General features: G+C 44.2%; 1 protein-coding gene across 2 annotated transcripts in view; it reads left to right on the forward strand.

Moving 5' to 3' along the window:
* The window catches only part of UFL1 (UFM1 specific ligase 1), a 52497-nt gene that overhangs the window by 20940 nt on the left and 17494 nt on the right, over positions 1-14063 (forward strand). Inside the window, exons 12-16 of one of the 2 annotated variants that reach the window (XM_053287560.1) lie at positions 1292-1414; positions 5315-5435; positions 8120-8286; positions 9946-10076; positions 10467-10718. In XM_053287560.1, the coding sequence (XP_053143535.1) occupies positions 1292-1414; positions 5315-5435; positions 8120-8286; positions 9946-10076; positions 10467-10718 (794 nt within the window). The remainder of the gene's footprint in view (positions 1-1291; positions 1415-5314; positions 5436-8119; positions 8287-9945; positions 10077-10466; positions 10719-14063) is intronic. The other variant, XM_053287561.1, reaches the window with a different exon arrangement.

A 14063-nucleotide genomic window follows, 5' to 3' on the forward strand; every position in this document is an offset into this window, starting at 1 on the left:
CTGTGGAGGAAGAAGTTTCATCAGGATCAGCTTAGATTCTCACTAAATGCTGCACTTAGTTGATTGTGTATTAGCAGGCTCATTTTGAATGAAAGGCTACAGAGAAGAGTTAACTACAACTGTAGGTAGCTATATTGGTCTATGCTGGGGGCGAGGGGACACGACCCAAAAGCCACCATTTTAGTAATCCTTTCATTAGGACAATCTAAAATAACACAAAATCTTAAGCAAGCTTTCGGGTTCAGATTTTGCATCACTTTGACTGGTCCAAATAAAGGTATTATTGGAGAAAGGATATATGCATTTAGAATACACATGATAATGATGGTTAAACATAAATGAAATTTTCCTGCTCAGCATCACTGAATTGTGTTAATTTCTTTGAAGGTCAGCTAAACGCATTTTCTTTAATTTTAAGCAGCAGTGTGTGATTATGGACCTTGCTGTGGATTTTGCTTTCTTTCATTGTATCTTCTGCCTATATTTAAGTAGAGATGTGCCCAAACTGGTCCAGATGTGCCCAAACTGGTCCAGATGTGCCCAAACTGGTCCAGAAGTTTAGAGGCCTCCAAACCTGTTCAGACATGGCCTGGTCCGGCGGTTCGGTGCCGGGTGGGGGGGGGGGTGGTCTCACTTTATGGGTGGGGGGAGTTGTACTTACCCCACCCGCTGCTTTTCTCCCTCTGGTGCTCTGTTTTTCTACAACGTTTTGAGGGCAGCAGCGTTCCTCCCTGCCACCCCTGCCCCCATCGTTGGCAGGAAATAGCGGAAGTACCCGCTGCGCATGTGCCCACCGCCACACTCGCACGTCCGCTGTACACGCTGCACGTTGTGTGCGCACATCACACACGCAACGTGCTCGGTGGACATGCGCGCAGCGGTGGGCACATGCGCAGCGGGTACTTCCGCTATTTCCTGCAAACGACAGGCAGGGGAGACAGGGAGGAACAGCAAGGAAAAGCAGTGGGAGGGCTAAGTACAAACCCTCCTGCCCTCGGCGCCAAACCGCACCTCCGCGATTCTGTGCACATCTCTATATTTAAGTAGGAATTGAAGTTTTACATGGTTCAACTTATTTAACGAATAAAGTGGAAATTAGAATAAAATCCTGAATTACTGTGCAGTTTGTCCTGATTTTCTTTCTTATGCCTCAAACATGTTGTTGTTTCCATACAGTAGGTTCCTGTTTGCTTTTACAAGGATTGCAGTTCCATTTCATGATGTTTTGCTTGTGAAACCTTATGTGATGCAGTAATACTTTTCTATGCCAACCAAATTATTTTTCCACCAGAGGGCAGTGGAAGTGTGAGAGGTGGTGGAGGTGGAAATGCCAGAGAAATCAAGATTAAGAAAACAAAGAAGAGGGGAAGAAAGGATGTGGACAGTGATGAGGAATCGCAAGCAAGCAACACAAGTTTGTAATGTTTGTTTTCATTAATATTGGCGGGGGGATGCATGTGTCTGTCTGTCTGTGTGTATGCACACAGATATTCCCCAATGAAACACCAAATCTATTAGTATCATGATCAGTTTGTTTTTTTAAAGGATGCTAATAATTGAAATGTGGCATTATTTTAATTACATTAAGTAATACAAAAACTGCAGTCCTACAGACACTGACATAAATCAAGCTCAATCAAGACCTTCTGCATCCAAGGCAGATGCTCTAGCACTGATTACCCCATACCATAAGGAGAATATCTTACAGCATTCACATGTAGTCACCCATCTAAATGCAAACCAAGATGGACCCTGCTTAGCAAAGGGAACAACTTGTGCTTTTTACCAGAAGACCAGCTCTCCTCTCCAAAGACCAGCTTCCAGTCTACTTCATCTGACCATTGTAAATTGTGCAAACTTCTCACGACACAGAGCCTAGGGATGTTCACTGAGATCCATGCAAAGACTGGAAGCTCGGCCTGGGCACCTTTAAAAGTGAGGAGAGCAGGTCCATACTTGCTCCTCTGCTGCTCATCGCAGCTTCCTGCTCTGGCAACATGCCCCCCCCCCCGCACCCCTTGCATGGTGCCAGCACAGGGGGTGCTTGGGGGCGCACCACTGCAGCAGGAAGCTGCAGCGAGCAGCAGAAGAGCAGGTACAGACCTGCTCTCCTCACTTTTAAAGGTGCCCAGGCTGAACTTCGAATCAGTGAATAAATCTCAGATCAGTGAACAAATTTTTATGCACATCCCTAACAGAGTCATGTTGTTAGATAAGTATCATTATTTACTTACTGAGCACATTTCTATTCCACCTATAACTAGACCTAAGGCAACTTACAATTGATTAAAATATCTGTAAACATTAAAATCAGCAGTTAAAATAAACAATTAAAACCAGACTTTAAAAGTCAACTAAAAGCCTGACTAAACAGATGTGTCTTCAGTGCTCTTCTGAGGCCTGTCAGAATTCTTGGCACAATACTACTACTACTACTACTACTACTACTACTACTACTACTACTATTTATTTATTTACACAGTCAGACAGGTGTTATTGACTGGTTTGTTTTATCCAGACATCAGTCCTTCCCAAGGACTTGGGATGGCTGAATTTCATTATTTATGTTGTTGCTGTTATTATTATAGATATCATCACAGAATATAAGCTGTCCCCAGTAAAGTTGCTTTTTGTAATTGGCTGATGGTGATTTCTGTGGCCCCAATTGTGTTGAGGTGCTCTTCAAGTTGTTTTCGTATTGCACCTAGGGTGCCAATTACCACTGGGATTATTTTGGTCTTTTTCTGCCACAGCCTTTCAATTTCAATTTGTAGATCTTTGTATTTTGTTATTTTTTTCTTTTTCTTCTATTCTGCTATCTCCTGGTATTGCTATGTCGATTATTTTAACTTGTTTTTCTTTCTTCTCGACTACAGTTATATCTGGTGTATTGTGTGGCAGATGTTTGTCTGTTTGTAGTCGGAAGTCCCATAATATTTTTGCATCTTCCTTTTCTACAACTCTTTCAATTTTATGGTCCCACCAATTTTTGGCTACAGGTAGCTTGTATTTTTTGCAGATGTTCCAGTGTATCATCCCTGCTACCTTGTCATGCCTTTGTTTGTAGTCAGTCTGTGTGATCTTTTTACAACAGCTGATTAGGTGGTCCACGGTTTCACCTGCTTCTTTACAAAGGCGGCACTTGCTGTTTGTTGTGGATTTTTCGACTTTTGCTCTTATTGCATTTGTTCTTAGTGCCTGTTCTTGTGCAGCCAGTATTAAGCCTTCTGTTTCTTTCTTCAAGTTGCCATTCTTAAGCCATTGCCAGGTCTTGGTGATGTCTGATTTTCCACTTATATTGTGCAAATATTGACCATGCAGTGGCTTATTTTTCCATTTTTCTGCTCGGTTCTTGACTTGTTCTTTCTTGTAGGCCTGCTTTGTTTCATTGGTGTTGAATAGTTTCTCATTATTGACCATTTGAAGTGCATCTTCTTCACTGTCCTTGATATATTCTTCAAGGCCTCTTTTCTCCTCCTCTACTGTTTGATGGACTTGCAGCATTCCTCTTCCACCTGAGCTGCAAGGGAGATATAGCCTATCTACATCACTGCGGGGGTGCAGAGCATGATTGATGGTCATGATTTTCCTGGTCTTATGATCTAGCGTCTCTAGCTCTGCCTGGGTCCAGTCTATTATTCCTGCAGTGTATCTGATAACAGGTATAGCCCAGGTGTTTATGGCGTGTATGGTGTTCCCACCATAGAGTTTGGACTTGAGGATTTTTCTAACTCTCCTGATGTAGTCACTTCCCATTTTTCTTTTAACTTCAGTGTGTACAATGTTATCAGCCTGGAGAATGCCCAAGCGTTTGGAATGTTCTTTCTCTTCCAGGTTCTTGATGTTGCTTCCATTGGGTAGTTCTATTCCTTCTGTTTTTGTTATTTTTCTCTTTTCATTATTAATGCAGCACACTTGTCTAGTCCAAACTCCATTGCTATATCGCTACTGAATATACGGACAGTGTTTAGCATTGATTCGATTTCTGACTGGGATTTTCCATACAACTTCAGATCGTCCATGTACAGCAGATGGTTGATTTGACTTGATGTTTTAGATGTTTGGTATCCGAGGCCTGTTTTGTTTAGTATTTGTGAAAGTGGGGTCATGGCGATTACAAACAACTGAGGGGATAGTGAGTCCCCTTGGAAAATGCCTCTTCTAATGCTAACCTGTCCAAGTGTCTCACCATTGATTGTTAACTGTGTACTCCACATGCTCATTGCTTTTTTTATAAATATCTGAATGTTTTTGCTGATACCAGCTGTTTCTAAACATTTTAGTATCCATGTGTGAGGCAATGAATCGAAGGCTTTCTCGTAGTCAATCCATGCAACACTTAGATTTGTTTTTCTTCTCTTGCAATTTTCTAAAATCATTTTGTCAATCAACAGCTGGTCTTTTGTGCCTCTGGTGTTCGGGCAATTTCCTTTCTGTTCAGCTGGAAGCTGTTTGTTATTTAATAAGTGTTGCATCACTTCATCTGCTATTATTCCAGTTATAATTTGGCATGGTTGGCAGGCAGGTTATCGGTCTATAATTACTTGGAACTGCACCTTTTGCTGGGTCTTTCATTATGAGATGAGTTTTCCTAGGTGTTAGCCATTGTTCAATATCACCTCCTTGCAAAATGTGATTGAACTGTTTTGATAGTTGTTTATGAAGGCTTGTTAGGTGTTTAAGCCAAAAGCCATGCAGTCCAATTATTATTATTATTATTATTATTATTAACAACAACATTTATATCCCGCTCTTCCTGCAAGGAGCCCAGACCAGTGTACTACATACTCAAGTTTCTCCTCACAACAACCCTGTGAAGTAGGCTAGGCTGAGAGAGAAGTGACTGACCCAGAGTCACCCAGGAAGTATCATGGTTGAATGGTGATTTGAACTTGGGTCTACCCGGTCCTAGTCAAGCACTCTAACCACTACACCACACTGGCTCACAATAGTAAATTATGAATAAATAAACAATTGCAAAATAATTTTAACAAGCCCCAGAAGTCAATGTTAATGATTTTGTCTCCAGACGTCTCCTGGAAAAATCACATCAAAAATTCAGACAAGAAGAGAGAAAATCTAGGCATGTGCATTTCTTTGGTTGACATGCAGAATATGCAATAGTTACTTTAAATAATTTGAAGAACATTCTAGTCTAAGTACATTTTATATTTGTGTGACATACCAGAGTTGTGAAATTAAGAGGAATTTATTTCATGTCAGAGTTAGAGCTCTAACATTCCTATTCCTCTTCCACAAGGGAGCTTTTAAGTAAATTAAAAGTATTATATAGTGCTTATCATGATGATTACAGATAGGAGCAAGCACCTCGAGATCCCTTTTATGTCACTGGAAGAGATTGAAGATGTTTTAAGAAACCACATAAGGGACTGCCCTGAAGAGCTTATAACAGAACTTGCCGATCACTTAATAAGGTAATTGCATCGGTTCATCTTGGCTAAGTCTTAAATGCTGCATAACTTGTCTGGTAGTGCTCAGAACTGAGAGCTGAGGAAAAATCAGAATCTCTTGCAAAGCATACGGTACTTTTTTGAATGGCAACATTTTGCATAACATTGCTGTAATTCAGCTGAGCTTATGTGATGCGACTTGGACACTGCCCATCATAACATTTGTTATTTTCAAGCAGACACTTGAATGGTGTTTACTCACCATTGCTTATCTACATAACGTTCCTAGATGCCTATCAGATTCTGTGGCTAGAGAATCCCCAAACAACAATATTACCTGGGCAATAAACTCTGCTGTAACACAGTATTACTTCCAAAATGTTGTCTCAATAGAAGCAAACTGTATGTCACTGGCCTTACTCTGCCAGGCATTTTCTGTGTATATGTTCTTTCTTCAGCCATTTAGCTTTAGCCAAAATTTGAAGCCATATGTACTTTAGTAGTTTCCCTTCATCCTGAGATCCTTCATAAACCAGAGGGACCTAGATCAATGAAAATAATGGTATAAAGGGCCAGAAGCAACTCTGTTGATCATCAGAGTTGGATGGCTATTTCAGTAATCGGGACTAGTAAGTAGGTATAACCCCCAGTGATTTCTGAAATCTAGTTAGCTCCAGGAGTCTTTGTGGGTGGACCAGCTTAACTGAGCTGACATACCGATGGGGGGGCCTTTCTCACAATCAAGCATGAGGGAGGTTGGGCAGGTGTGGAGAAAGCCTTGGAAAGCTTACCTCCTCTGCAGATGACCATTCTGTTCGTGCTGGTTGTGTGGATTGCATGCCCAGACCCTCCACCACTGACCCTGGCAGCGTGGAGGTGCGGGGCTGGGTTGTGTCCTTTCAGCCCCCAGATATCTGAAAATGTACTGCACCAGTGCATTGTGGAGATTCCCCCAGCGATGGCCAGAAGCCTGTTCCTGTGTTGGCACCGGCTGGAAGACAAGGCTGCCCTTGTCTTGCCTTTGTCTCTCAGTCCACGATACCTTTGTACCACTGTACAATTTGCTGGGATCCTCAGTACAGTACCGCTATAGTTTGCTGGGATAAGTTTGGCAGTGGGCTGTAGAAGAAAAGGGAGCTCAGAGAAAATAGCCCCTCCCTGTTGAACATGCATAATGTTTTTTGGAACGTGCAGTGGTAGTCTGGATGTCAGCAAAGAAAGTGACTCAGTTACTGGGGCTTTTCATATGATACTTTAGCCAGGATAATATCATTGCCAGTTAGAGACAAGGGCACACTTGCGCCCTTGTCTTGGCTAACCGGCGGGCTCCCTAGGCAGATTTGCCGCCGAGGCAATGCAGGAGCCACCCAGTTCCCGGCTGTTCTGATGGGCAGCCAAGTCTGGGATTAGCTGCCCTAGCCCAGTCTTGGCTGCTTGTGAGAACAACCTCAGGGACTTCAAGAGTGGCAGATATCTACGCCTCTAACTGGCAATGATATTATCATGGCTAAGGTATCATATGAACAGCCCCAGTAACTGGGTCACCTTCTTTGCTGACATCCAGAATACCACTGCACGTGCCAAAAAGACATGCATGTGCAACAGGGGAGGGGCTGTCTTCACTGATCTCCCTTTCTCTCTGCAGCCCACTGTGTGCCTGCCAAACATATGTCTCTGATGATCCCAGCAAACTGTACAGTGGTACAAAGGGATAGTGGACTGAGAGACGAGGGTAAATCTGTGGAAATTTCCACTACCCTTGCATGTTTGAAACGTTTTTTGGCTCATGAAATGTGAAGTCTACATGTCAGAGAGAAAGAGAGAGTGGTGTATTCTGAAATGTCTGTAATTTTAAAAAGTCATCACTGTTGAACTTCAACGTCACTCCCCAGAGGCCCAATATGAACTGGTGCAGACATTATGCTAGCATATGTTCCTTAACTAAAGTTATTGGATACTGGGTTATAAAAGCTAAATATGTAATGCCCAAGATTATATTAACCCTAATTAGCATCGGCCAAAATAAAATGCATCAATGAGAGGATGGGGCTAACTTGTGAGTGAGGTGATGTGAACAGGGAGAGTTGGGGAAAGTACATGTTTCTGTAATGTTGGTTAATGGCCAAGCTGATGTTACATCTACGGCAGCCCTTGAAGCAGTCATAGCTGATGAACTGAAGAATGTCTCCTTCTCTGTCAGGTGCACTCACTATTTAGGGAAGATGGCACTGCCTACTCTCAGAGGTGGTACCCCCTTCCCTCAGTTTCCCACTCCTCAGAAGTCACATAATTATTCCTCTGGAGCATTGGCCATTTCATTGGTTCTACACATTGCGGCTATTCTGATGATCACCAGAAACTGTGCTAAGGGAGCCTAGCCCACTTGCTGGTGCTCGTCAGAACCACCGGGCTCGCGGGCAAGCCCGGAGGTTCCAAGGTGGCTAGCCTGCCTAACTACCCCTCACCCTGAACAAGGTTAACAGAGTGAGTGCTCCGTTAACCTTGTTTATTTGATAGTGTGTCTTGCAGGGGCCGCTTGCAGCCGCAGCTGACACATTGGGGTGGGGTCCCAGAAAGGCACCACACACTCGCACAGTGTCTTGCGGGGGCCCGGTGCACTGCACGGTAGCGCTAACCTTCCTCCGACCCATGGAGCTGCGGCCAGGCTTAGGAGCGCCTAACTTTTCTTCCTTTTTCTGATTCTTTAGGCCCTTAACAAAGAGTTATCAGGAAATTCTGCGTTCAGTATTTATGTCCTCTACTTCAACTTCCTCTGGAGCTAGCAGGAAAAGGACCATCAAGGATCTACAGGAAGAGGTTTCCAATTTGTATAACAATATTCGGTTATTTGAAAAAGGAGCAAAGCATTTTACAGGTGCAGTAACAATTTCATTTCAAAACAAATGTACCGTTTTACTTTTTTCTACTAGTTATTTATTGATTTGATTTTGATTTGATTTGATTTGATTTGATTTGATTTGATTTGTATACCGCCCTTCCAAAATGGCTCAGGGCGGTTTACAGCATGATAAAAACAATTAAAACAAATTAACAATTAAAATCAAACTATTAAAACACAATAAAACCAATTAAGTAGCTAAAAACCCTGGAAATCAGGGCAACAATTTAAAACAATGTAAAACAGTTAATCATTTAAAACCCTGGAAGGCTAGATCAAACAGATAGGTTTTAAGGGCTCTCCTGAAGTTCAGCAATGAGCTCAGATTCCGTATCTGTGCCGGGAGTGCATTCCACAGCCCAGGAGCAGCTACGGAGAAGGCCCGCCTCTGTGTCGCCACCAGACAAACCGGTGGCAACTGGAGACGGACCTCCTCAGATGACCTTAAAATAGTTGTTGTTTGCAAAGAACTCTGAAATACCAGCACGAAAAGTTTAAAGTGCTGCTGCATCATTATTGCTCCAGGTTTTTATCATATATAAACAAGAGTAAAAAGAGAGCATTTGTGTACTCTTAACTCTACCTATGATTCAGTGATTGAGACACTTCTGCTTTTGTTCCAGCTTCTGTAGTTCTCTCTCTGCTGTTCTCTGCAGTTTTTTGTACAGTTTTTAGCAGAGGTTCTCCCACTCCAGCTCATTTACGTTAAATTATCTTCCAAATCAGTTCTGTAGTGATAACGGCTCACTTTGTTCTTAAAACATTTCCCTTCCAAAGTTTCAGTTACTTATTCCTTTCATTTTCTGTCTGCCTCTTCATCCCCACATATATATTTGTGTTGATGAGCACGGAGTCCTATAATTTGTGACCCACAAAGAAGTGCTTGTAGAAGCCACCAAGTATATCCCCCCCACCTTTCTCTGTTTGAAGCAAGGCAGCCTAGTTTGAAACACCTTGTCTGACCTTTCCAGGAACACTGCTTTTGATGTCACAAAATATTTTAACACTTGTAAAAACAGATGGAAACAAGGGACACTTTCTTCATTTTGGATCACAGAAAGCTTACTAGTCATAGAGGCTGTTCTCATGCACAGGTAAAACTGGGCTAACAAAGCCAAATCCAGTTTTGCCTGTGCATGAGAACTGCCGGGATCGGGCCCGATCTTGGCAGCAAACCCACCTCTGGAGTCACCCTTTTAAACAGGGTTGAGAGTGAGTGCTCTCTTAACCCTATTTTTCAGATCATCTGTGAACTGCAGAGATCCAGTTGGCTTCGGGGAGGAAGGTCCCCATTCCGGGGGGCAGGGTAAGGTGTCCCGGCACCCAGATGCTCCAAGCTGCTGGGAATAGCCAGTAATCGCTTGGGTGGGTGATTTGCCCATCCAGCACATGAAAGCAGATTGTCTGCAGAGAGGTAAGCTTTTTAAGGCTTCCTCCTTGCTGACACTATAGCCCTTTCTCACCAATTGTGAGAAAGGGCTCATCATTTGGTAACTTGCAGCAGAGAATTATTATGCAAGCATGGATTTGATAATGTAATTTACTGATTTCTTACATCTGTATCATCATCATCATCATCCTCATATTTTCTAAAAAAAACCAAACTGCTTTTTAATTAGAAATTTTATTTTGCAGATGAGACACAAACTAACATCGCTAAACACATGCTGAAGACTGTTTGTACAAACATCACAAATCTCATTTTCAATTTCCTAGCTGCTGATGTAATGATGGCAGCAGAAGACTATACTGCCATTACAACTGAGGTACATTAGTGCCATTTTCTGCTCTCTTGATATCTGCAACTTTGTAATGTTTCTAGAGCAGCAGTTTGTGAATTCATGTCATGGTATCTTAACACGTTGTTCTCTGATGTTGGAATCAAGGACATCTCTATGGGTTATCCCCCTTACATGCTCCAGAGCTTGGGGGGATAGCCCCGCCCCAGTTCTTTCTGTCCTGTGTAGCTCCAGGCAGCTTATTCCTTCTATTGATAATTTCCTTTGCTGTTTTTTACTCAGACTCTTTCAGATTCCTACTATTCCGTGTCCTTTCTTCTCCTTCTAAAAAATCTCTTTAAAAAAGAACCTTCCTTCATTTTCACATTTTCTTCCTTTGTCCTTCTCTTTGTACCCTCTCTTCCTCCTGCCATGGAGCACACAGGAGGCAAAAACATGATCTTCGTGCCAAAGGGAAAAGGGCAAAGTGGCTTCCCTAAGGCAACCAGGGTGCCCAGATCGCCAACTCCGCATGCATCAGGACCAGCTGCTTCAAAGCTGCCTGGACTGAACGCCAATGAGGCTGCTATGAGTTTCCCGCCCTCAGGCTGCAAAACCTGCAGCAAAGCAGCCCAGCATGCCTCCGGGAGCGGCATGAAAGCAGACCTAGTAGAGTCTTCGGAGGCGGAGGTAAGCAGCAACATTCCCCCTAGCACACACCCCTCCCACCTCAGCAGAAATAAAGGCCTTGGGAACATCAGGGGCTTCTGAGGTGGCAGCACAGAACTCCGTTATGGCGCGAGCAAGTGAAAATGGTACCAAAACCAGAGAAGCCTTTAAATAGCCAGCGAAGGCATGAATGATGTTGCTGGTAACAGCAGGAGGCGACTGGGACTAGGCCCAGAACCTGGAGAAATCTGAGAAGCCTGTGAGACCTCTCCTTGTGGAGAGTATCCACCCACCCACCCCGCAGGTCCCTCAGAACCAGGTCCCAGTCCCCCTAAGGCAGTTCCCCCCCAAATGACAGGCCTGGTTCAAAAATGTGATGGTGGACACTACCCAGCAAATCAGGCCCAAAAAGAAAAGTAAAAAGTCAGAGAAGCGTAGAAGGGTTTTCTCTTCATCTGGGGACACAACTTCTTCAGATTCAGATAGCCCATCGCCCACATTCTAACAAGATTAAGAGTTCTTTATCCTCTAAGCGCAAAAATATTGAGCAGCATTCCTCTGACCTATCAGGTCTGAAATCTGGGGGCCCTGACCTACTGAACCCTATTAGGAATGCTGCCTTCAGGAGGGTGCATGATAATTCATATTTAGCCACTCGCGTAGCCGCAGCCTCCATGGTAGCAAGGGCATCATTGTTGTGGGTAGGTGACTTTAACCTTCCAACCCGGTTACAATGAGGAAGCAATTGTTCAAGATTCAGAAAGCGCAGGCTTTTGTGGCAGATTGCACACTAGATTCCTTTAGTTTCTCTTCTTGGGCTTCTGTAGCATCGGTAATGGGAAGGCGGCAGCTATGGTTAAAAAGCTGGCAGGTAGATGCCGCCTTCAGGAACAATCTGACGGCTGTGCCTTACAACAGTACCAAGTTGTTTGGTGAGACTGCGCTCAAAGATATTTTGGTTGAAACAAAAGATAAGAGAAAAACAATGCCTTTGGTCCCACATAAGACCAAGAAGCACACCTATAGAAAACAGTTTCAGCACTTTCAGAGTTTCCAGCACTCAGGGGCCGGGAGAGAGATTGCAGATCGCAATGTGGTGCTTGAAACCGTCCACATTTCCCCTCCAGAGGTTTTGGTGGCAACAACAGCAGACAGGCTTTTACTCAAGGGAAACAAACCAAACGGCAACAATGACTCGGGCCATACCTGGCTGGGTGGGGTGGGGTGTGCACCTTTCAGAGTTCTTCCATGCATAGGGAAACTCCATAACAGACAAGTGGGTTCTCAGCATAATTCAAAAGGGTACAAGATAGAATTGGATGCCTGACCTTCCCACAGGTTCCTTCCAACACTGTGCTCTCACTCTCTTACCAAACACACAGAGCTCCAAAGAGCAATTCAACATCTGGTGGATCTTGGAGCAGCAGAGCAAGTTTCTCGCTGTCAGGAGGGAAAAGACATCCATTCTATTTTGTTCACTGTCCCCCAGAAGGACGTCTCAAAAAGGGCAGATACTTAAAGTATCTGAACAGGTGGGTCAAGTACGAAAGATTCCAGATGGAATCATTAAGATCTGTGGCAGAAGCGCTCCATCACTTGGATTACCTCTCATCAGTAGATCTGAAGGAAGCATACTTACATGTACCAATACACCAAAGCAGCCGCCACCTTCTCAGGTTCAAGTATGCTGTAAAACACTACCAATATGCTGCTCTGCCATTCAGTCTATCATCGGCCCCTCAGGTCTTTTCAAAGGTGTTGGCTCCTCTGATGGCCTACCTTCGTATTCAGGGAGTCCGGATATTTGCATGTCCAGATGACCTTTTGATCCAGTCTCCTTCAAGAACAACTGCAGAGACTGACCTTCAGACAACTCTTCTGATATTACAAGAACACGGGTTTCTCCTCAACCAGACAAAAAGCCAGATGGTTTCGTCACACAGGCTTCAGCTCCTGGTGGTGGTGATAGACAGCCAGGGCCATCTCTTTCTGCCTCAAGACAGATTCCAAACACTTACCACAGATATAAAGGTGGCACCAGCGACTCCGACAACCCTCCTGCTAACACGGGCGGGGATTTGTGGCTTGATGGAAGGTGTTCCATGGGCAAGGTTCCATTTAAGATATTTGCAATGGTTTCTGATACCCCATCAGACAGCCATTGCAAGGAAAAAGCACCAAATGCTACACCTGCCTCACCATGTCTGTCAGTCTCTGCAATGGTGGTTGCTTCTGCAAAACCTGTTACAGGGCAAACCATTTTTGGACCCACCCAGGGTAATAGTAACTTAAGACACCAGCAACAGAGGTTGGGGTGCAAACTGCCAACATCTGTCAGCGCAAGGAACATGGTCACTCCAGGAAAAGGGCCACAGCATAAAGTAGCTGGAGATGAGAGCCATCCGCCTGGCTCTAAGAGCTTTTTACCAGACTCTACAAGGACATCACATTCTAATTTGAATGGACAACACTGCTGCAAAGGCCCACTTAAACGGGGGGGGGGAGGGACCGAGATCAAGGTCCCTGCATACAGAGGCTGTATTGTTGCTGAGCTGGGCAGAACTGCACTTAGTATCCATATCAGCCTATCATGTAAAGGAAGATCTCAACCACATGGCCAGTTGGCTGAGTCAAGAGGATCTGATGCCGGGCGAATGGTCTCTAAACCAAAATGTCTTCCAGAAGATAGTACAAAAGTGGAGAATGCCAATTATGGATCTGTTCATGATCCCCAGAACACTCAAGTCGCCACGGTTCATGTCTAGATTCTGCTGCAAGGAGGCAGAGGACATTATCGGCACAGTGGCCAGAGGGCCTTTTCTACATGTTTCCGCCAACACCTCTGATGGCAAGAGTGCTGAGAAGGGTTGGGTGCTAAGGGTAAGAATAATGCTAGTAGCCCCCTTCTGGCCCAGGAGACCATGGTTCACGGAGCTATTACATCTGACAACCACAGAGCCGGGCCCAGTGCAACATCCCAACCTGGACTGGTTGTGGCTTGCCACATGGAAACTGAGAGGTGAATATTGAAACAACAAAGATATTCATTAAAGGTTTTGGATACTATGTTGGCATCAAGACGAGCATCAACAAACAAGATCTACCAGTCTACTTGGAGAGCATTTTTAAGATGGTGGGGACAACGTCATTCGTTGCCTCGGGGTGCAGCGTCCATACATCTCCTACAGTTTATCCAGGAGGGGCTAGAAATGGGCCTCAGACCAAACACATTCAAAATACCAGCAGCCTCCCTTGTAGGACTTACCTCTGGCTTATCGACAAAGTCCATACATTCACACCCCCATCTAAAAAGGTTCTTACAAGGGGTAACATTGATATCTCCACCTACAATGCACTGCTTTCCTT

The sequence above is a fragment of the Hemicordylus capensis genome, chromosome 1 (assembly GCF_027244095.1).
Source record: "Hemicordylus capensis ecotype Gifberg chromosome 1, rHemCap1.1.pri, whole genome shotgun sequence".
NCBI classification, from domain to species: Eukaryota; Metazoa; Chordata; class Lepidosauria; order Squamata; family Cordylidae; genus Hemicordylus; species Hemicordylus capensis.